Source organism: Nicotiana sylvestris, chromosome 4 (genome assembly GCF_000393655.2).
Source record: "Nicotiana sylvestris chromosome 4, ASM39365v2, whole genome shotgun sequence".
NCBI lineage: Eukaryota > Viridiplantae > Streptophyta > Magnoliopsida > Solanales > Solanaceae > Nicotiana > Nicotiana sylvestris.
The window spans coordinates 2,572,809-2,597,539 of record NC_091060.1 but is presented as its reverse complement, the minus strand read 5'-3'; the positions used below and the strand labels follow the sequence as shown (position 1 = coordinate 2,597,539).

At 38.7% G+C, this 24,731-nt stretch overlaps 2 protein-coding genes across 2 annotated transcripts; one reads left to right on the top strand and one right to left on the bottom strand.

Moving 5' to 3' along the window:
• Nucleotides 1–6,497: 6,497 nt before the first annotated feature.
• Nucleotides 6,498–13,755, bottom strand: LOC104243418 (short integuments 2, mitochondrial). The gene is made up of 8 exons (XM_009798600.2): nucleotides 13,504–13,755; nucleotides 12,644–12,748; nucleotides 11,251–11,328; nucleotides 10,247–10,388; nucleotides 10,063–10,133; nucleotides 9,115–9,211; nucleotides 7,193–7,410; nucleotides 6,498–6,980 (listed from the first exon to the last, which is right to left on the bottom strand). The coding sequence occupies exons 1-8, from the start codon at nucleotides 13,645–13,647 to the stop codon at nucleotides 6,726–6,728; spliced, it is 1,110 nt and encodes a 369-aa protein (XP_009796902.1). The 5' UTR covers nucleotides 13,648–13,755; the 3' UTR covers nucleotides 6,498–6,725.
• A 417-nt stretch (nucleotides 13,756–14,172) lies between these two features.
• LOC104243433 (uncharacterized) lies at nucleotides 14,173–14,589 on the top strand. Its single transcript, XM_009798619.1, has one exon. The coding sequence runs from the start codon at nucleotides 14,173–14,175 to the stop codon at nucleotides 14,587–14,589; it is 417 nt and encodes a 138-aa protein (XP_009796921.1).
• Nucleotides 14,590–24,731: the final 10,142 nt, after the last annotated feature.

The window sequence follows — 24,731 nt, the reverse complement described above, 5'->3', positions numbered from 1 at the left end:
GAGCACGAGCAGCATCTTAGAGTGGTTCTTCAGACCTTGAGGGATAGTCAGTTTTATGCTAAGTTCTCGAAATGTGAGTTCTTGTTGAGTTCAGTTGCATTCCTAAGTCATGTTGTATCAGCAGAGGGTATTCAGGTTGATCCGAAGAAGATTGAAGCAGTCAAGAACTGGCCTAGACCAACATCAGCTATAGAGATTCGGAGTTTCTTAGGGTTGGCAGGCTACTATCATCGGTTCGTGGAGGGATTTTCATCTATCGCAGCCCCGATAACCAGGTTGACCCAGAAGGGTGCCCAGTTCAGATTGTCAGACGAGTGTGAGGAAAGCTTTCAGAAGCTCAAGACAGCGCTGACTACGACACTGGTGTTGGTTTTGCCCACAGGTTTAGGGCCATATACAGTTTATTGTGATGTATCTCGTATTGGGCTTGGTGCGGTGTTGATTCAGGATGGCAAAGTCATTGTTTATGCTTCACGGTAGTTGAAGATTCATGAGAAGAATTGTCTGGTTCATGATTTAGAGTTGGCAGCCATTGTTCATGCGTTGAAGATTTGGAGGCATTATCTATATGGCGTGGCATGTGAGGTGTTCACGGATCACAAGAGTCTGCAGTACTTGTTCAAGCAGAAGGAGTTGAATTTGAGGCAGAGAAGGTGGTTGGAGTTGTTAAAGGACTATGATATCACCATCTTATATCATCCGGGAAAGTCCAATGTGGTGGTTGATGCTTTGAGTAGGAAGTCAGCCAGTATGGGCAGTCTTGCTTATATTCCGGTCGGTGAGAGACCGTTTGCTTTGGATGTTTAGGCTTTGGCCAATCAGTTCGTGAGGTTGGATGTTTTTGAGCCCAGCCATGTGTTAGCTTGCACAGTTGCTCGTTCTTTATTATTGGAGCGTATCCGTGATCGGCAGTACGATGATCCCCATTTATGTGTCCTTAGAGACACGGTGCAACACGGAGGTGCCAAGCAGGTTACTTTAGGTGATGATGGAGTTTTGAGATTGCAGGGTCGAGTTTGTGTGCCTAATGTGGATGGGCTCAGAGAGTTGATATTAGAGGAGGCCCATAGTTCCCGGTACTCTATTCACCCTGGCGCCGCAAAGATGTATCAGGATTTGCGGTATCAATACTGGTGGAGAAGGATGAAGAAGGACATTGTTGCATATGTGGCTCGGTGTTTGAACTATCAGCAGGTTAAGTACGAGCATCAGAGGCCTGGTGGTTTGTTCTAGAAGATTGAGATTCCTGAGTGGAAGTGGGAGCGGATCACTATGGACTTCGTAGTTGGACTCTCACGGACTCAGAGGAAGTTCGATGCAGTGTAGGTTATTGTTGATAGGCTGACCAAGTCAGCGCATTTCATTCCTGTGGCAGTCTCCTATTCTTCCGAGAGGTTAGCTGAGATCTATATCTGGGAGACTGTTCGTCTTCATGGTGTTCCCGAGTCTATCATTTCGGACCTAGGTACGCAGTTTACCTCACATTTCTGGAGAGCAGTTCAGCGAGAGTTGAGCACACGGGTTGATTTGAGCATAATATTTCATCCTCAGACGGACAGGCAGTCCGAGCGGACCATTCAGATTTTGGAGGATATGCTCCGAGCTTATATCATTGACTTTGGAGGCTCGTGGGATCAATTTTTGCGTTTAGTAGAGTTTGCCTACAACAACAGCTGCCAGTCAAGTATTCAGATGGCTCCTTATAAGGTTTTATATGGTAGGCGATGTCGGTCTCCAGTTGGATGGTTTGAGCCGGGAGAGGCTCGATTGTTGGGTACGGATCTAGTGTAGGATGCCTTGGACAAGGTCAGGATCATTCAGGATAGGCTTTGTACAGCTCAGTCCAGGCAAAAGAGCTATGCCGATTGCAAGGTTCGAGATTTGGCTTTCATGGTTGGTGAGCGGGTATTGCTTCTAGTGTCGTCTATGAAAGGCATGATGAGATTTGGGAAGAAGGGCAAGCTTAGCCCTAGGTTTATTGGCCCGTTTGAGATTCTTGATCGAGTGAGAGAGGTGGCTTATAGACTTGCGTTGCTGCCGACCTTATCAGCCGTGCATCCAGTGTTTCATGTGTCCATGGTTTGGAAGTATCACGGCGATCCATCCCACGTGTTAGATTTTAGCACTGTCCAGTTGGCCAAGGACTTGTCCTATGAGGAGGAGCTGGTAGCTATTCTAGACCAGCAAGTTCGTCAGTTGAGGTCAAAGAATTTCCCTTCTGTTCGTGTTCTGTGGAGATGTCAGCCTGCTGAGGCATCGACTTGGGAGTCCGAGTCTGATATGCGGAGCCGTTATCCCCAACTTTTTCCCGACTCAGGTACTTCCTTCTTATGTCCGTTCGAGGACGAAAGGTTGTTTAAGAGGTGGAGAATGTGATGACCCAAAAGGGGCATCACTTGTGTTACAAGTGAATTTAGTGTTCCGAGACCTAAAAACCTCCTTTTTACCTCACCTTGATTTACATGCGTGGTCCAGACCTATATACGGAAAGCCTTCTATGTGAAAATATGAGAAATAGAAATTTCTAGAGTTTAAAATTTGATTATGGTTGACTTTGGTCAACATTTTGAGCAAACGGACCCGGATCCGTGTTCCGACGATCCCGGGAGGTCCGCAGTAAAATATGGGACTTGGACGTATGCCCGGAAATGAATTCCGAGAAGCCTTAGAAATCAATTTTTGAAAGAAATTATTTTACTGAATTATCTAAGAAATGAAGAAAAGAATTAATGTTTGAAACCATTGTTATCGGGCATGTATTTTGGTTTCGGAGCCCATTACAAACTTGTTATAGTATTTGAAAGATAACTATGAAATTTGGTAAAAACGAAGTTTATTTGACGTGAGTTGGACTTCCGGTTGAAGAGTTATGAACTTTAAGATGATGAAAATGTTGATTTTTGAGGTTTAATTCATGATTTTACATGTTATTTTGATGATGTGATCGTACGAGTAGGTCCATATGATGTCTTTTGAGTTAGTATGCACATTTGGTATGGAGTTTCGAGGGCTCAGGTGAGTTTCGGGTAGGTTCCGGAATGTCTTAGGCTTAAAACATGGATGTTGCAGGTTCAGAGAAGCACTTCTCTGAACCCGCCAGTGCTAACCGCATTAGTTTTGGTGTTGTCTGTGGTGGGGGCTGTGCGGCCGCACTCGATTTTGTGTGGTCCGCACAGGTTCACTGGTTCGACTTCGAAAGCCTATATTTTTTTATTTACTAACTCATTGGTAAGTGATTTCTAACTCATTTTCTTTACTTCTTAACTTTTTTTTACAAGATTTCATCCTAGAATCTAGGGTTTTCATGGTGGAATTGGGAACTTTGGGGAAACCTAAGAATATCGAAATTTGGGGAGTTAGACCTTAAATTGAGGTCGGATTCTAAAATAAATTATATATTTGGGTTCGTGGGTAATCGAATTTTGGTTCGAACCTCGGGTTTTGACCATGTAGGCCCGTGGGCGATTTTTAAATTTTGGGTAAAACTTTGAAAAACTCATTTTAATGCATTGGAGTTGATTCATTTAGCATTTATTGATGTAATTAAGTAACTTGTGACTAGATACGAGCGAATTGGTGGTAGAATCAAGGGGTAAAGCTATAATTTAAACGTGAATTGTGTTCGTGGCATCGAGGTAAGTGTTTGGTCTAACCTTAGTTTGAGAGATTAGGAGTTGTGTCTTATTTGCTACGTGTTAATTGTGGAGTACGACGTATAGGCATGGTGATGAGTATCTATACGTCGGTGTCAAGCATGCCCGCGAATCTTGTATTGTAATTGTTATGACTCCGTTGTAAATTATTGCACTTCACATGTTATTGAAATATTATTGTTCCCTTACCGGGATGTTTTTGAAATATTATTGTTCTCTTGTCGGGATGTTATTGAAATACTATTGTTCCCTTGCCGGGATATTGTTATATTGTTCTTGTTCCCTTGCCGGGATGTTGTTATATTGCTCTTGTTCCCTTGCCGGAATTCTTTGTGATTGTTGTTGATTTGTAACTAGGATCGGGTGGCAGGTCTGCCACAAGATAAATGAAATGGGAGCGGGTGGCATTCCTGCCACGAGATAAATAAAATGGGAGCAGGTGGCACGCCTACCACGAGATAAATGAAATGGGAGCGGGTAGCACGCCTACCAAGAGATAAATGAAATGGAGTGGGTGGCACGCCTACCACGAGATATATGAAATGGGAGCAGGTTGAACGCATGCAACAAGATGTGAAATGAAAGTGAATTCTGCCTTTGTTTCCCTTATCCTTGTTAGTAGTTGGATTTTGGTTCCTTTATAATTCTCTTGATATTCTGTTTTTACCTGTTATTCCGAGAAGCATGCTTTCCCCCTCCCATCTTTACTTGTTTATTCCTGCTTTACTTTTCGCTATATATTATATAACTGCACATGTTTATTTGGTGGTCCGGTCCTAGCCTCGTCACTACCTTGCCGAGGTTAGGCTAGACACTTACCAGCACATGGGGTCGGTTGTGCTGATACTACACTTTACACTATGTGCAGATTCCGGAGCAGCTCTTGGACCATAGTTTGGAGGCTACCTTCAGTTCACGCGGAGATCCAAGGTAGACCTGCAGGCGTCAGCAGGCCTTGGCGCCTCCTCTATCCTTTATGTCTTATTTCATCTCTTTACTTCAGAAACAATGTATCTTTTATTTTCAAACCTTGTATTTTGCAGTCTTAGACCGTTTGTGGTACTGTGACACCAGTTCTGGGTGATTAAGGCTTAAAGAGTTGTATTAGATTCATATTTCAGATATTTTACTACATTTCTTCCGCTTAACGAAATTTCTGCTATTTTTCACATTATTGCTTTATAAATGCTAAAAGGGTATAAAAATGGATAAAGGTAGTCTGTTCAATAATTGGCTTGCCTAGCTCACATTAGTAGGCGCCATTACGACTCCCAAGGGTGGGAAATCCGGGTCGTGACACCCAGAAGATGAGGAACCTGGAGATATATTAACACATGGTAACCCATCTGAATTTAACACTCCAGAAGAAGGCCAATCAGTTCATATTGATTATGAAAAACTTACTAAGGCAATGCAAAACCTTTGAATTTACTCTTTTTACGTTAATTTACTTGTTGTTAAATGTAAACCTTTCAATTTGTAAGTTTGAATTTTGAAATAAATGTAGCACTTGCAATTTGTAAGTGCAATTTTTTCTCATCTTCATTGTATTCTTTATATTTTTACTTTATATTAATATAACTTACAATAGTTATACAAAATTCAAAAAATAAAATTAAAAATTACACTAACCCGGCCTAGCCCGGCCCCTTGTACCCGTAATCCGTACGGTTCATTTTTTACCCGGATGAACCCGAACCCGTTAAACCCGACAAGCCCCAACCCGTAACCGGCCCAAACCCCAACCCGTACGGTTTCCTATTTTTCCTACCTAGCCCGACCCACCCGTTAGACACCCATAGTTTACAATCAATACTCCCTCCGGTCCAAAATAAGTAATTTTTTTGCCTTTTTTTATGGTCCAAAATAAGTGATTTTTTCAGATTTCAAGAATGAATTAATTATTTTTTTCCTACATTGCCCTTGGAGTAAATAGTGTTGGAGTGTGTGTTAGAAGTATTTATGTGAAGAGATAATAAAGGTTAATATGGTCAATTTCATAGCTAATTAATATTAAAAGGCGGATTTCTTAATCTGTGTGAAAACAACTAAAAATCACTTATTTTGGACGGGAGGGAGTACTATTTAATTTCATTCATATATATACAATCAACACACGCATAAAAAAAGTTATTGAATGTTGGGACAAATTCTGAAAAATAGGTTTTGGAGGTTAACAAATCTTAGATAAGATAATTATACAGTAAAGCAACAAGAATAATTTGCCGTTTGATTAACGTTAACTTCTGCAACAACAACAATAACCCGATATAATCCCACTAGTGGAAATCTGGGAAAGATAGTGTGTACGCAGACCTTACCCCTACCATGGGTAGAGAGACTGTTTCCAAATAGACCCTAGGCATCCTTCCCACCAAAAACTCCCTACCTTGCTCTTGGGGTGACTCGAACTCACGGAAGTGGGGGTTGCTTACCATCAGAGCAGCCCCTCTACAAAGATAAAATTAATAATAAAACCAGATATGGTGGAGAGCATTCTTGTCACGAAAGCTTTTATAAATGGATCAAGTAATCTTATAAAATCCAATACACAAGTCAACTTTATAATGTTTAATGAATGTTTCCATAATATACTCATATGCCAGTCTCCTATGATCATATAAGAGAGTTCAAACCAAACATTGAGATCCTTTCTGGCATGGATATTGCATCTGCATGACTAAATAATAATAGCAACATGTCCCCGGGCATTAATCATAAGAGCGCAACACGTGATGTTTGAGTTAAGTGCACGTCACGGGTTCGAACCCTGGCGTAGACAAGATTAACGTGGAGAAGAATAGAGGGGCAAGCCTATTACTCATGAGTTTTGAACTGTGCACCTTTGATTCTCAGGAATTTCTCGATTATTTAAATAAAATAAAAAGGGAACAACAGCAACCTGAATAATACAACATGGAGACTAGTGCAGATATGTTAATTAAGAAAGCTTTCAAAACTAGTACTAGATTCACAAACCTGAGCCAGTGTTGATAAGGGGTAAAGTATTCAAGAAAATTATGGTACAAAATTATCATATTAGACATTAATGATACGTTACAGATGGGAGTTTCAAGATGCAGAATCAGATGCATCAGGGACATCATCCAGGATGAAAGGACCAAGTTTGCCTGTTCTAAACAGAGTGAGAAATTTTTTTGACACCATCGTGCGAGCTTCTGATGCCTTATAAGGTATCTTCAGAGCACTTTGCAATGCTTCAAATTGTTGATCTATCAAAGTCTCCAAGTTATCTTCATCTTCCAAACTACCATTAAATTCCGAGAGTGTGGTGCAAAGTGTGCGTTGGACTTCGCTAACCATATCCTATACGCACAAGGAATTTAATCAGATTAGCATTTGATTTGATTTATACCTATCCATATTGTACACACTTGTAACGACTATAAATTCTCTGCTTGATAAATAATCAAGCTTTATATTTCTTCCTCATATTCAATAGGATTACCGAATATGTCAAAATGTTAAGGTAAAAAGCTAATATCGTAGTCTAACAAATGAATAAATCAAAAAATTACCTCGATGTAGTAGATATCGGATTTGTTGGGCGGCTTCCTTCTTTTTGGTAGAAGATCCTTGAGATTATATTCAGGTTTGTCATCCAACTCATGATGAAGGCCCTCAGATTCCCTGCCAATCAAGTGTCTCCAATGAAGAGGAGTTCCTCGAGAGTTTAGAACTGCCAACAGGTATTGAACAATTCGCTCCTCACCAACTACTGAATCTTTGACGGACCCTGCACAATCATACAGGTACAATAGGAGACTAAGTAAAGTTGAATCATAGAAGGATCATTCTAATTTCTTATGGGCCCTGCTTCAGTTTGGTCTGTTCTTGTCTCATTTACGGTGGCTTATCATTTAACCTTTTACCATTCCCTACCATACTTTAGAGGGGAAAAAAAGACAAGTTTAGATTTAATAATACAAATCGCCTGAGATTGATACTTAACATCTTTGCTTTCAGCAAAAGGAATGGGCTGGACTCTGGAGAACTTTGAAGACCAGGGGCTAGATTAACAAAATTACCTAGTATCCCGTTCAGTTTAGCTGTGGGAATTGCCGTATGTGTGCAGGGCCATTTATATGATAGATAAGAAAAAGACATGAAGCAATGCCTATGACATTATACAAACCAGTTGTCAAAGGCGCGCTTAAAGCGCGCTTAAGCTCTGAAGCGAGGTTCAAAACATGTTGAGCGCTTCGCCTCGCTTTGTGGGCGCTTCAGTGTCACATCAAGGCTCTAAGACATACTTTTACTTGCCAATGAGTGTAATCCCGAAAAGACGACACTAAATAATTGATATTTCACTTTATTGTAATCTTTTTTTCAATTTCTTTGTACATATATTTGTTATTCATGCTTATAATTATTGTTCTTAGACTACATATGCATATTTTTACTTTTTCTCTAGTTGTGCTTTTTTTCATTAAAGCCCATGCTTTATTTGCACTTTGTGCTTAAAGCCCCAAATGACCTTAGGAGTCGTTTGGTAGGGTGCATAAGAATAATGCAGAATAAGGTGTATTAGTTATGCTGGTATTAGTTATGCTGACATATTTCTTATCCATTGTTTGGTTTGATGTATTAAAGCATTGTGCAATTTCTAAAAGAATTGTTTGTCTACAAAAATGCCCTCAAAACCAATTCATCACTTTAACTTTCTAAATGAAACATATGTTGAGAAATATTTTTATATGAAAAAGTTTTAAAAAAATTATTTAATTTGTCTACCTATATTGTAAAATAGAACTAAATATTTATTTATAAAAAAGGAAATATGCTAAGTATTTATTTATTTACTAGGGCTATAATTTTATTTCTCACTATTTGGATTATTTTAAACTTCCATCAATATAATAACTAGCATATTTTAATCAAGCATAAATGTTGAAGGACAATTTTGTCTTTAACTAAGCTAATGTATGCATTAAAACCCATTGCATTGCTAATAACATTGTTTTCTATGCATTAGTTATGCATAGGATAATACCAAATAGGATGTATAACTAATGCTTGCATAACTAATGCATAGGTTCAAAATGTCTACCAAACAATGTATTATTAATACACAAAGCTAATGCATGCATTATTTTATCTAATGCATCATACCAAACGACCCCTTAGAGCTTTTTTGCGCTTTTCGCCTTTGATAACACTGATACAAACAAACCCAATGCAGCTGGTTCAGGGCAAGTGTAAACACATTTATGTCTCGTGCAAAAGTTTTTATTCTACAACAACTATCCCAGTATAATCCCACAAGTGGGGTCTGGGGAGGGTGGTGTGTACGCAGACCTTACCCCTACCATGAGGTGGAGAGGCTGTTTCCAATAGACCCTCTAGCAAATACAATTTGTTAGTCAGTGGCTTGAAGATTTGCCACCCCTTACCACACAAGTATCTTTAATCCCAATGTAAACTAGAAAAAGGAATAAACCTGCTAGAGCCAGCTTTAACCCCGTTTCTATGTCTGGAATACTTGGAACCAGCACTCCTGGAGTGTCCAACACATATATGCTAGGTTGATGCGCAATCTGTAGATAATGATGAATTAGCATCAGAAACAATAATATGCAACACCAGACAATTCAATATAACATGCTCCCGTGTATATATAAAATCAAAAATATCATCTGATCGACAATTTAAAGCACTTAACTAATGGGAATTTTCTATAAGCTTTACTCTCATCATGGACTTCTTTTGGCAGTTAAAAGTATGTAAGTCCTTTCTCTCTTCTCGTTGAGGTAAGATCAATTAAAATGTATAACTATCCCAGAGAAGGTAACAAATTGGCCGACTATCAGACAAGGGCGTTGGCTGTCTGATGAAAAATAGACTTCCTCAGTCTGTTCTTTAGTTCTGATATGCTTGGAGACTCGGATGTGACTGGACATCTTCCAGTAGGATGTCACCGTGCAATCAAAAATATGCATAATCTTGAGTTAGCCTGTGCAAATATCCTGGTTTCTACTCAAAATGGTACGGGGATAGCTGCAGAGCTGCACGCTTCTGCTCAGGCATTTAATGTATCAGAGAAGAGGCAATTGGACTCAACCGTCTAATAGCTATAATCTCTTGGGCTTCAAACTGCAGTACATGCATTTTACTTCTCTAAAAATATCTATAAAACCTTATAAAATACCTAAACCGATGTGAAGCAGAATATGGTCAGCATTAAAGGAATGCTTTTTTATCCAAGTCAAACAACAAAGGACTAGACCAACTGCATAATGTATAAACTGGAAAATGAAACATTGCAATATATATCCAGTACAAATTTCTTCGTCTATAGTTCAACAGCATGGAGTGCAAAGAATTTTAGCCATCACTGACCAACTAACAAAAGCATAATCTGATATCCAAGTTGTATAAATATTCTTACCTTATATCCAGCAATATCTTGAGTAACACCAGGCAAAGGCCCCACTGTAGCTCTGTTCATCTTCTGCTGCACTAAGACAATGGTCAAAACCATCAGTGCTTGAGGTAATATACGAACATCCCAAAAGAACCAAGTAGTCCTCCAGAAGCAGAGGGCAGAATCACTAACAAAGCAAATGACTTACCTGGAAATCGAGATAATGCTATTTGATGGATGGAATTGATTAAAGCTGATTTTCCGACATTAGGAACACCGACCACCATGACAAGAAGAGTAGGTTCCCTTGTAATAAGTTCCTTCAGTTTAAGCTCCACAAGATCGAGAAGCTTCATCACAAATAATTGACAACACTTCAGAAAATCTTGGAGTAGATATAACTGGAGGAAAGGCATGTCTGAATACCTCACTGCAAATTTAGCATCGCGAAAATATTTTGCTGGATTGCCACAGTTTTTTTGCAGCGCAAAAACCATATTAAGGCAATAATGCCATTGATATCCTATGAAGCAGCTTAACTAGTTATTTTTTGCTAGATTTTTACTGTGCAAAGCCTGCGTGATAACAGTTAAATAAAGAGTTCTCTATATTTTCTAATGCTTCATATATGTGTTACCATTGTCATGTACTTTTCAATCTTAACTGTTGCAGTCCGGAATTTTAAGATTCCTGTGACAATAGAAAATTATTGTATCAAAGGAAGCAAGAATAGAGAATGACAATTTTGGAAAAAAAATGTATACCTGGAAAAAAGGTTTTTCCCTATCCCTTTTACATCTGGCTCACTAAAAATAAAATCTAAAGCACCTTTTCCCTCAGTGTTCCTTCATGAAATCTGGTCAATGTTGACTACATTCTGTGGTTCTTGGCCTACTTAGAAATTCATGGCTTTCTGGCATTATATAATGGGAAACTTGCTGTTACCGTGACTAAAAAAAAAAGGGGGGGGGGGGGAAGGATTGAATAGTTCTAATCAGTTCAGGCATTTATATTGTACTTGATAATTAAATTTTTTGTCAATGAAGTCATTCTGAGAATACTAACAGCAAGGTCCAGAAGTACTTGTTACAACTGATAATTGTGCCAAAGTGCTCAAAGATAATAGTTGCTGCATATTCGACATATAAAACAAATACAAAACAATGAAACAACAAGCTTCCAGCTAAACGGCATGGATAAAATGTCACTAACCTTTTGCACAGAACTTCTACTGTGTGCATTTATTGGGAGGCACTCTTGTCTACATGAATCAAAATACCGAATCCACCTCTACATAGAATTAAAACAATAAGTTTCACTGTTATACTTGTAAATGCCAATATTGAACCAGTCCTAACAACAACAACAACCCAGTATAATCTCACTTAGTGGGGTCTGGGGAGGGTAGTGTGTACGCAGACCTTATCCCTACCCTGGGGTAGAGAGGCTGTTTCTAAATAGACCTTCGGCATCTTTCCCTCCAAGAACTTCCCATACACTCAACAAGCACATTTTCTAAAGTAAAGGGGGGAGGGGGGGGGGGGGAATGTCGGACTAGGGAAAAAGACACCATGCTATTTGTGTCACATGAAAGACAAAGCAGTCCACCAAACAATCATCAGTTACGTTGGTGCAGTGAACCTAGCATACATATCAAAAACAGCTTTGAGATTTAGTAGCATATAAAGAACACTGTTCCAACAAGGGAACAGTCGGTGTGTTTGCTTTTATAAAATGTTTTCTATGGAAATTCTTTTCTGAAGAAAGGGTGTAAGATCCACATAGCTTGAAGTGAAAAGCGAGAAGTGAAGCACAAGCTTTTTGAAATGAAGCGCACAATTTACAGAATATAAAAGATATCAAACATATATGGATTTAGCACTATATTAATCAAATTGCAATTAAATACCTAATATCACCATCTAATACACATTAATGCTAATTTTGATCCAACTCTTCAAAGTTGAGATTTAAAGAAACGACCGCTTCTCATTGGGATCACCTTACACATCATTGTCTGAAGTGGACAATTCTCTGAAGACCCATGAAGTGATAACTCCTCACTTCATATCGTTTCGTCGCCCTAAGTGATGAAGCAATGGCTTTTAGGAACATTGCAGCTACTAATACAAAAAGTATAATGTGGAGGATGGGCACAATGATGGTACTTTAATGAATATCAGAGTATTGAACGCTGCGAACCATGTTTACATGTTGGTTGAAGCAAGTGAGCAGAGCAATAATTAAGATATCAATATTATCCCTTCCACTTAGATACTTCTTAGATGGAATGAGTGGCTACATTCCCAAAACACTCCCAAAAAGAAACACTCAAACAAAAGGCAATGATGAAGAAAATAGTTAAGATAGACAACAATAATATCAAAATTGAACGCCATGGTTTATTCTTGAACTGTTTCTCAGAACGTGCCAAGTTCCAACTTTCCAGAAATAGAACATATAACCATTTTTTATCTGACATTGCTGAATAATATGTAACAAACTTTACACTACCTAGAAGGTTATAGAAAAGAGAACTGAAAAAGGATTAGCATTTCCACATAAACATGAAGAGATAAAGAGAGACAAAAGAGAGAATAGGTACATGCATGATGTTCGGGTTGGCCAAATCTTTCTTATTGAGCGCAATCACCCGCTTTTTTTCAGAAAGCATAGGCTGCAAGTCGTCATTGGCTGAGGACAAAGGTATCTGCATAAACCACAAAAGCAAGATCAGCTTGGTTTAAATTCTAACTTAACTACTCACCCAACTAAGTTTCAATTCCAAACAATTTGAGGTCGACCGTATGAATCCTTTACTCCGCTCTATATTTTTTTGTTAGATAACCATTCCGCTCCTTTTCAATCCATTTCACTACAATACTAAGCTAGTAATTATCTTTCAACTACTTGAGGTCGACTATATGAATCCTCTTTGTAATCATTCTACTCTTTTTGGTCCAATTCATTACAATACTAAACTAATTATATTCAAAGCAAAGTTTTTTACATTTTTTAGTTTTTTGTATCTTTTGGGCAAATTACTTACCCTTTTCTCAAAAAAGGAATTTAAAAAACATCTTTCGGGCAAATTAGGATTTCTCTAAAATTACTTCTAACTTTACCACTATTTTATATTAAGTCCAGCTATCTACCTCTTTATAAAGCTAAAATCCACATTTTCTAGGGAAAGTAATTAACATAAAGCTGACTCTTCAACAATGCTTATTCAATTCATGTGGCATACTTTCTTTTTTAGTCTGTCCCAAAAAAGAAAACTTTCTATATTGAGAAATAATTTAACATTGAAACTAGTGTCTACGGGGGGTAGTATTTAAAATCAGCTTCACTGTCAGCTAGTGTCTAGTAATCACGCACAAAAATCAATTCTTTTTAGCTAAAATTCACATAATTTTCCACACAAAAAAAAACGTGATTAGTATAGAATTGAATATTGAAACTTACGCGGGCGTCACGGACTTCAATGACAAGATCGGAGAGTTTGAGGCGGCGGCTAATGGCGCGAGTGGCAGCAGCCATATGGCCAGGGAACCAATTTATTTTTCCGCCACTTTTATTGAACCCCATTTCCCCTAAGCATCCTTTCATCTTCACTATGTGTGTGTGTGTGTGTGTGTGTGTGTGAGAGAGAGAGAGAGAGAGAGAGAGAGAGCTTAAACCCTGAATTAGGGGACTCCAGAAATGTGAGAAACTCTGTTTCAGTCTCTGTTTACGGGGAAGTGCACAAATAGCCGATTTCAAAGTCACCTTTAAAATATAATCAACTTTTAAAAGTTATTTAACATTTAGCCACTTTATAATGGGTAGGTGCAAAAACAGCCGTTCTTAGGGATGCTATGAACGCTATTTAGATATTGGCGGTACTTATTTTATGCTTAAATATTGAACTAAAATTTTTAATTTTGGAACAATTCAGAATATTTTTGTCCCGGAAAGTTGAATTAAAAAATTAAAATTCAGGATTCATTGGCTAATTTTTAAATATTAGCCCTTTAGAATGGCTATTTGGGTCATTTCTACACTTTATAAATAATTAATATTTCAACATAAATATCCTAAGGCTGTTAAAAATTGTGCCTGAAGTTCAGTCGACAACCAGACTACCAAGGTTCAATGGGCAATACTCTGGGTGGTGGAAAACATGACTTTATCATGGTTGAAGATTCTGAGTTGTGGGATGTCATATGTGATGGTCCCTATATCCCAACAAAGAACGCCGAAGATCTTCTACTGACGATGCCAAAGACCAGAAAAGAATACACTGACGCAGACATGAAAGCTGTGGAGAAAACTTTTCGTGCCAAGAAAATTTTGGTATGTGGAATAGGACCTGATCAATACAATTGGATCTCTGCCTCTGAAACTGCCAATGAGATATGGGAAGCTTTGCAAACAACACATGAGGGAACCACTCAAGTAAAGCAATTGAAGATTGATATACTCACCATTGTGTATGAACTCTTTAGGATGAAGAACGATGAATCTATTGCAATAAGATGGGCAACCCCAACTTATTGCTTTTTGGCTTAAAAGTTATTTCTGCTGAAAAGCCAGTTTTTTTAAGCCAATCCAAACGGGCTCTATAACTCTATGCTAGTCTAGTCTCAAGTTGTAACGTAAAATAAGGAATTTAATAGGTAAGGAACAACTCAAATGGTACAGTCATAGCATGGCGTGAACCTATGTCTACCCGAGCATATTATGAATCTAGCTACGCATGGACTCTCATCACCTCGTGCATACTAGCTCCCGCAATAACTAACACATAATAGATACATCGCCTAGGGTTAGTTTCCCCCTCACACGATTAGACAGGAAACTTACCTTGCTCCGAAGATGCATTACTGGCTCCAATGCCTCTCTAACTCTTCAATTCAAAGCCAAACGATTCGGGACTAGTCAAACAATGTGTAGCTCAATCAAAATATACTCCAATGCTTATCATTAATCAATTTATAGAAACTCCTAAATCCGCGTGAAAAGTCAACAAACTCAACTCACGGGCCCACTGTTGCGGCCAAACACAAACGCAAGTATACGCGGTTGTCAATTAATAAAGTGACTAAAAGTAGGATGTCGAACCCACGAGGACTTGTGATTAACTATTAACTAAATTAGACTATCCTAATTATCTAAACAAGGATTAAACCCAAAAGTAGTGATGCTAAAGTGATTAAACTAAAAAGAATATAACTAATGAACTTTAAACAGAGGAAGAGCAGATTTTTATATTATCAATGTGATAATAAAGATCTAGGGTTATAAGCTATCTAACATTCCTGTTGTATTCTTCAATTGAATTGACTAAACAATTTATCTAGTTTATTGGTTAACATGGTTAATATTGCTCGTAAGAATCTGTCGAGTTCTTACCCACCTATTCAAGCTAACCTAACGCCTATGTGTCTATGGAATTAGAACTAATAAGAACGCATTTATAATTCATATAAATCAACCAACCAAGGTAATTCGATATATGACTATCCTAACTGCGAATTTGTTCCCCGACGCTCAAGTTCAAGAACTTGCTCTACTCAATCCTATATGCAATCTAGAATTTCCACTTTCGAATTGAACTCTAGATTCGTAGATAATATTCAATTGGTGATCAAACAATTAAATAATTGATTGAATAAATAAACCAATATGATAAATCAAGAAGGCAAAATCAATATCCGAATAAGAATAATCATAAAAGAACCATAACCCTAGAACGTAAACTTTAGCTCCACATAGATATGGTAGCCGAACAACAAATCATACAAAGAAGCATAAAAATTACAAAGTTTGGTGGAAGAAATGATGAAACCCGGCATCCATGGTAGCTCTATGATCTCCCTTGGTCAAAAGTTACTCTCAAAACGTCCCTCTCCCTCCTAAAAATTGGTGTTTAATGACTATTTATACGTGTGAGGTAAAATAAGTGAAACAACCAAGTCCAACACCAAAAAGTAGACAAATATACTTGAAACATGGACCATGCATCGCCTCGTGACAGACCTCGCGGCGCGAGCTTCACCGTGAGAAGAATTGTTCGCGCCACCTGCTACCGCTGCTTCATATCAATTTTTGTCAAACACATTTTTTTGTCTTTCTTTCTTTCTTTCACCTTTGCATTGTTTCTTTAATCAATAATTCCCTTCTTTTTTTCAATTTGTTCTTTGTCTTCTTTTGGTTGGTCTTCAAACATTGCACAATTATACATTATAATATTTTCCGTCATCAAATAATCATTCTTGTAGTATATAAGATACACATAAAATCTCTACTTTTGTCCCAATTTCGTCTTCAACGTACCTACACATAAAATAACTCAATTAAGCACGAATATAGTATAGTTTAGTATTAAATCATCAAAATGTAAGATAATTAATGCACTAAAAATATGTAATTATAGCCAAATATCACTACCCCACACTTAAACGTTGCTCATCCTCGAGTCAACTAACGATTCACACTATTCTTGGGCACATTATATTTACACATTTAAAATACACTACATCAATGATCTTCCCTTTAAACTCTAGCATATGCAGTCACTTATGCTTCCCTTTACTTATGCCATTCTTTAAAATAATTTACAACAAAGACAACATGCTCAAAACAATTCTAGCATCAAAAACCGACTCAATGTCACAATGCATTCATTGCTTGAACACCCAACATCATAGAGAAATGTAATAACATTACCTATCCCTCATGAGACCATGTTCCCTCACAACAAGAACAAGAGATCAAGTTAAATCCACACATTCGAATCTCATGATCAAGTATATTTTAATGACTCATATATATATAAAAAAATCGCTCATGTATTGCAAAGCATGCCTATGCATCTATTATCAGCTGTAAACCCTCCAAATTATGTGATAAATAGGTTGCACAAATTGTTTGCTCAGTTTTTCTGGAGCAGCTCTGTAGGAGGAACTAGTAGGCATTGGGCTTCATGGAATACCTTATGCATGCCAGTTGAGGAAGGAGGAATAGGTTTCAGGTCACTGCATGATGTAGCAAAGGCATTATTCAGCAAGTTGTGGTGGAATTTCAGAACAAAACCAAGCCTATGGAGCTCTTTCGTATGTCAGAAATACTGTAAAAAATTGAATTCGGTAATTGTTCCATGGAAAAGGGGGTCTCACATTTGGAGAAAAATGTTGGAATGCAGAGATCTGATTGAACATCAAATCTTTTGGCAAACAAAAAGGGGATCCTCACTATTTTGGTTTGAAAACTGGACAGGTCTTGGGGCACTATATTTTTTAGTTCCTCAGGACTTTGGCATTGATGAAACTGTACAAAATGTACATGATGTTACCTTAGATGGTGAGTGGGATGTGGACATGCTATTTGAACTGCTTCCTGAAGACTTAGCAGTACACATTCTGGAGAAAATCAAACCACCTTCACCTCTACAAGTTCTTGACATGCCTTGTTGGATGCTAGAAACAAGAGGATATTTCAGTGTTAAGTGTCACACCTCCTTTTTCCGACCTCCGCAAAGGGTGTAGGAGTTTTTTCCAATTAAAGGACAATCGAAACGGGATTTATTTATTTATTTCAGAGTCGCCACTTGGGAGATTTACTAAAAATTAAATAATTTAACCTTAACTAACCTTGTTTTAATTCAAATCCTGTCCTAATATTTGATTCGCAAAATTAATTCATGTTTTAACTGAATTTAGGTACATGATTCCAATTAACTTAACGGTGGCAATACCAAAACCCTTATGAATAAGGAACTTAATCAATTTTGCCAAACTGATTTAATAAAGCCATTTTTACGTTATTTTCTTCTATTTTAATTATTTGACAGTTTAATCAGTAATGAACATGCTTAAATATATACTACCTAATAATCAGGTTAAAGCAAAGCATTATTTAATACATCACTACAATATGCCTAATTATGCAAAACAACGGCGATTTACAGAATAATAATACATGAAATAACATAAATGCAATTAATAAAAAAACTAAATTAAAAATTTAAACTTCCATTCTTCATTTTTCAGCTTACAAGAGGCCAAAATTACAGTTGTGTACCTGGTATTGTCAATATAAGAAGAAGAAAGTCAGTCACATAGTACGTAACACAGCAACAACAAAAATAACCATCAATCCAGTCAACAGAAATCCCAGTGACAGATTTGAAAATCAAAATAAAATCCAGAAACACAAACAACAGGCAGAATCCAAGGGAATTTTCAGATTTTGAAAGGCTAATTAATATTTAACCCTTCTTATTAAAGAAGAAGTAACCAAGCAGCTGCAAGCAAAGGTTATTCGGGTCTCTCGATATCCTGATTGGTTGGCTAATGTGGTGCCAGTACCAAAGAAAGATGGGAAGATCAGGGTATGCGTCGACTACCGTAATCTGAACAGGGCAAGCCCAAAGGATAACTTTCCATTGCCCAATATCCATATCTTGATCGACAATTGCGCCGGGCGAGAAATCGGCTCCTTTGTGGATTGCTACGCTGGGTATCATCAGATTTTGATGGATGAAGAAGATGCAGAGAAAACAGCTTTCATTACGCCATGGGGGACTTATTGTTATCGGGTAATGCCATTCGGTTTGAAGAACGCTGGGGCAACGTACATGAGAGCAATGACTACTGTGTTCCATGATATGATACACAAAGAGATCGAAGTGTACGTAGATGATGTGATCATCAAATCCAAGCGTCAGGAAGACCACGTAGCAGACCTTAGGAAGTTTTTCCAAAGACTTCGAAGGTACGACATTAAGCTCAACCCAGCCAAATGTGCATTTGGTGTTCCATCTGGAAAGCTGTTAGGATTTATCGTCAGTCGGCGAGGCATTGAGTTGGATCCGTCAAAGATCAAATCCATCCAGGAATTGCCGCCACCGAGGAACAAAACAGAAGTAATGAGTCTGTTGGGAAGGTTGAACTATATCAGCAGATTCATCGCTCAGCTCACAACAACTTGTGAACCCATCTTTCGATTGCTGAGGAAAGATGCCGCGATAGAATGGACGGCAGAATGTCAGGAGGCATTTGACCAGATCAAAGGTTATTTATCCAATCCACCTGTGTTGGTTCCACCTGAGTCGGGGAGGCCATTAATCCTTTATCTAACGGTCCTGGATCATTCGTTTGGTTGCGTGTTGGGTCAACACGACATCACAGGAAGAAAAGAGCAAGCCATCTATTATCTCAGCAAGAAGTTTACAGTCTATGAGAATAAGTACACTCAACTTGAGAAGACATGTTGTGCTCTAACTTGGGTAGCACAGAAGTTTAAGCATTATCTGTCGTCACATACTACTTACCTTATTTCACGCCTGGATCCATTAAAGTATATTTTCCAGAAGCCTATGCCCACAGGAAGATTGGCAAAATGGCAGATATTACTCACAGAATTCGACATTGTCTATGTGACGAGGACGGCCATGAAAGCCTAAGCATTGGCCGATCACTTGGCTGAGAATCCTATTGATGAAGAATACGAGCCTTTGAGGACGTATTTTCCAGATGAAGAAGTGATACATATAGAGGAGTTAGAACTGAATGAGGAACCAGGGTGGAAGCTTTTCTTTGACGGGGCTGCTAATGCAAAAGGAGTTGGAGTAGGAGCAGTACTTATTTCAGAAACAGGACATCACTATCCTGTTACAGCTCAGCTACGTTTCTATTGTACCAACAACATGGCTGAATATGAGGCATGCATTTTGGGCCTACGATTGGCTGCAGACATGGATGTTCAGGACGTCTTGGTCTTGGGAGACTCGGACCTCCTAGTACATCAGATCCAGGGTGAATGGGAAACACGGGATTTGAAGCTTATACCATATCGACAATGTTTGCACGATCTGAGCAAGCGATTTCGATCAGTGGAGTTCAGACACATCCCGAGAGTTCACAATGAGGTTGCCGATGCTTTGGCCACTTTAGCATCGATGTTGCACCATCCAGACAAAATCCATGTTGACCCATTGTATATTCAGGTTCGTGATCAGCATGCCTACTGCAACATAATAGAAGAAGAAATGGATGGCGAGCCATGGTTTTATGATATCAAGGAATACCTCAGGATGGGGATATACCCGGAGCAGGCAACCGGAGATCAAAAGAGAGCCATTCGACGACTGGCAAATGGATTTTTCCTCAGTGGAGGAATGTTGTACAAAAGAACCCCAGATCTGGGATTGCTGAGATGTATTGATGCAGGTCAAGCCACGATAGTGATGACAGAGGTACATGCTGGAGTCTGTGGGCCCCATATGAGCGGATATGTGTTGGCAAAGAAGATTCTGCGAGCAGGATATTATTGGCTCACTATGGAGCATGATTGTATCAGTTTCGTACGAGAATTCCATCAGTGTCAGATACACGGAGATTTGATTCATTCTCCACCAACGGAATTGCACACAATGTCAGCACCATGGCCATTTGTGGCATGGGGCATGGATGTCATTGGGCCTATCGAGCCGGCAGCTTCGAACGGTCACAGGTTCATTCTGGTAGCCATCGATTATTTCACTAAGTGGGTTGAAGCCAAAACTTTCAAGTCTGTAACCAAGAAGGCAGTGGTGGATTTTGTCCATTCCCATATCATCTGTAGATTTGGGATCCCAAAAATAATAATCACGGACAATGGTGCTAATCTTAACAGCAACTTGATGAGAGAAGTATGTGAACAGTTTAAGATTACACACCGTAATTCCACCCCGTATCGGCCCAAGGCGAATGGAGCGGTTGAGGCAGCCAACAAAAACATAAAGAAGATATTGAGGAAAATGGTTGAAGGATCCAGACAATGGCATGAAAAGCTACCATTTGCGTTGTTAGGATACCGCACTACTATTCGTACTTCAATAGGTGCGACTCCTTATTTGTTGGTATACGGAACTGAAGCTGTAATACCAGCAGAAGTTGAAATTCCTTCCCTTCGAATTATCGCTGAGGCCGGGATTGACGATGATGAATGGGTCAAAGCCCGACTAGAGCAGCTGAGTTTAATGGATGAAAAAAGATTGGCAGCAGTATGTCATGGCCAGTTATATCAGAAGAGAATGGCAAGAGCATACAATAAGAAGGTGCGCCCCAGGAAATTTGAAGTAGGGCAACAAGTATTGAAACGGATCCTCCCACATCAGATTGAGGCAAAAGGCAAGTTCGCCCCGAATTGGCAAGGGCCGTATATTGTGACCAGAGTATTATCCAATGGCGCTTTACGTCTGACGGATGTTGAAGGAAGATGCGTCGACATGGCTATCAATTCTGATGCAGTCAAAAGATATTATGTGTAATTTCTTTTGTTGTTTATCTGTTTGTCTGTACTTAGTGCTTATCGGATAATGAAATGATAGAGACAATTCTTTCTTCTATCCAAACACTTTTAACCTTTGCTTTACCCCTTTGTGCCTTACTTATTTTTTCATACCCCTCTCTTGGAATCGTTAATGAAAATGAAAAATGAAAGAAAAAAAAGAAGGAAAATAATAACAAAAACAAAAAGGGAAGGTCGCAAGAAAAACAAAGGAATCGAGTGAACTACGTTCGACCTGATTCCTCAAAGAGGATACGTAGGCGCCTCACGGCTCGGACATAAGGTAAAAAAAAAGGAAAAAATCATCAAAAGAAAAAATCCCCAAGCAAGAAAACTGGGGCAGAAATTTTGTTTCTAAATTTTGAAAAAGAAAAAAGAGTTTGATTCCAAGAGTTGTAATACTTTACCCATCAAAGTTATTTTGAATTTTATATCCTTTTCTTCTAAAACCTATATTGATGTCCAAAAAAGACCTCCCGATCAGTATCCGAGAGGTGTTAAGACAGGCAAATGAAAACCAAGAATAAAACGTAGGTCCCCGACTGAATGAGGATCATGAGTTGAAAGAATTGATAGCCATAAGAATTCCCAGCAGAGAAAAATCTTATCGGCAACACTCCAATCCCCAGTTGAGAAAATAAGATGAGAGAGTCTTATCGGCGAAAACCTTCACAGGTGCCATAAGGCAACGTAAGCTGAGAAATACAAAATGAGAGAGTCTTATCGGTGAAAACCTTCACAGGCACCATAAGGCGATGGGAGTTGTGAGAAATGAGAGAGCCTTGTTAGTGAAAACCCCGCGAAGGGCACTATGAGGCGACAAGATAGATTGGCGGAAAGGATCCGCATTTTGCGAAGAATTGGGCACCTATTTATCCCCAGCAAGTGAAGACATCAGAAAGATTGATCGACACAAATAGACTGAGTTGATTAATCCGGAATGCACAACATGGTCGTTGGAATCGGTTATATCACCCAGATAAGTTCATTTCTTTTCTTTTCCCCATCATTTGTTCAGAAAGATTTTCTCTTTTTCTATCTTTTCATTTCTTTGTTTAAAAGAATTTTTCTAGAAATTTATGTTTTAAGGAAGGTCTTTCAGAGCTTACTACCAGTTGCCAAAATGGTACAACATAAAATGTGAAAAGGGCAGGCCAGAGACAAGACAATAAGACAAAAAACGTTGGTTGCCAGGCCGAATAATATTGTCCTAAAATGGCAAGGAAAGTACGGGAAGAGCCGAAAAAAACATGTTGAGGAAATTGTGGGCCAAGTTCCAAGACGATCCCCAGCAGGACTCCGACCGAATATCGCCCAAGTTCCTAGGTGGTCGGACAACACAGAATGGGAAGGGAAGAAAGGAAAATCCATCTTCAGCAGAATGTTATCCCCAGCAAATAACATCATCCCCAACAAGTTTTGGGAACGCCGAACAGTAATAAGGGAAAGGGAACAATCATCCCCATCAGGAGTGACATGACCACTCGCCATATGTCACGAAAAAACTAACTAAATTTTCTTTGATTTGAACAGGAAAATAAAGTGTTGATGATGGCCTAAAGATACGCCATAAGAAAGATCGCCAGAATTGGGGCAGAAAATTTTCTGCCACAAGTGAAAATTTTCTCGGAGAATCGAGGAAACAAATTCAAATTATTCTTTACCAACTAGGTCGCCCACCAGTATAATGCGGGAATACATTTTTTGTCTTTTCATTTCATGTTCTAGGTCGCCCACCAGTATAATGCGGGTATGCATTTATCTTTTCATTTCATGTTCTAGGTCGCCCACCAGTATAATGCGGGTATGCATTTATGTTTTCATTTCATGTTCTAGGTCGCCCACCAGTATAATGCGGGAATACATTTTTTGTCTTTTCATTTCATGTTTCTAGGTCGCCCACCAGTATAATGCGGGTATGCATTTATCTTTTCATTTCATGTTCTAGGTCGCCCACCAGTATAATGCGGGTATGCATTTATGTTTTCATTTCATGTTCTAGGTCGCCCACCAGTATAATGCGGGTATGCATTTATGTTTTCATTTCATGTTCTAGGTCGCCCACCAGTATAATGCGGGAATATATTTTTTGTCTTTTCATTTCATGTTCTAGGTCGCCCACCAGTATAATGCGGGTATGCATTTATCTTTTCATTTCATGTTCTAGGTCACCCACCAGTATAATGCGGGTATGCATTTATGTTTTCATTTCATGTTGTAGGTCGCCAACCAGTATAATGCGGGAATACATTTTTGTCTTTTCATTTCATGTTCTAGGTCGCCCACCAGTATAATGCGGGTATACATTTATGTTTTTATTTCATGTCCTAGGTTGCCCACCAGTATAATGCGGGTATACATTTTCATTTCATGGCCAGGCGCCCACTTGTATAACGAGAGGAACACTTTTCAGTCTTATACTGCAGATTTTGAAATCAGTAACCCACCGGAAGGTAGAAAGTTACAACAGGAATTCCCAGCAGGAAACAATAAAAAATCCTCAGCACCGGAAAACAGAAGGTTGCAACAAGAGGTCCCAGCACAAACTCAAGCGCATGAGTCAAAATGAAGAAAGGACGCGTCTTGAAAAATGGCGTGTGAACATTAAATCATGCCCAGCATAACAAATCTGATGAAGAGAATCGTATCCCCAGAGGAACCGCCAAAAAGCTTAATGAAGAAAGCCCTGTCCCCAGCGGACCGAACAAAATGATGAAAACTGGTATTCAGAAAAGCGAAGGGCCAAAAATCTTGGTAGAAAGGCACCAGAGGAAACACAAGCCGACAAAAAGCAAGGCAACCGGAGCAAGGGGGAAGACAGATAAGATTCTGTAATTTTTAAGCTTAGTCTAGCTTCTTATTTTTTTAAGCATGATGTAATAAGGAGGTCAGCAAACAGTAAAAGTAGCATGCAACAGCAGTAACATTGCAGTCCCAGCTACCAAGACTTCCCGAACTACATTGACCTGATTCTTGTTTAGCCCAAGATATGTAGGAAACCTTTGAAGCAAAGGTTCGGTTAAATCTTTTCATTTATGTTCATACTTTGTTTAATTGTTCTTGAATCCGAAATTAGTATAAGTTTGATTTTTCTTGTTTATTGTTCATCATTTATGATTATTTCTTGAGTTTGTACCCTTCTTCATGATTCAGAAGACTCAGAGAGGAGATGAGTTTCGGCACAGTTTATATATAGTTCACGTAATATTAAAGCGGTAAAAGGCAATCAATTAGCACATTGAGCCAAAATATGTAACAAAATCAGATAAAACCAAATATAACAATTTATATAAGCTCGAATTTCTAACCCTGAACAAGACTAAAAAACTATCTATATTCCAAATGACCCGTCTTTCAAATACGGCCTTTGAGGACGA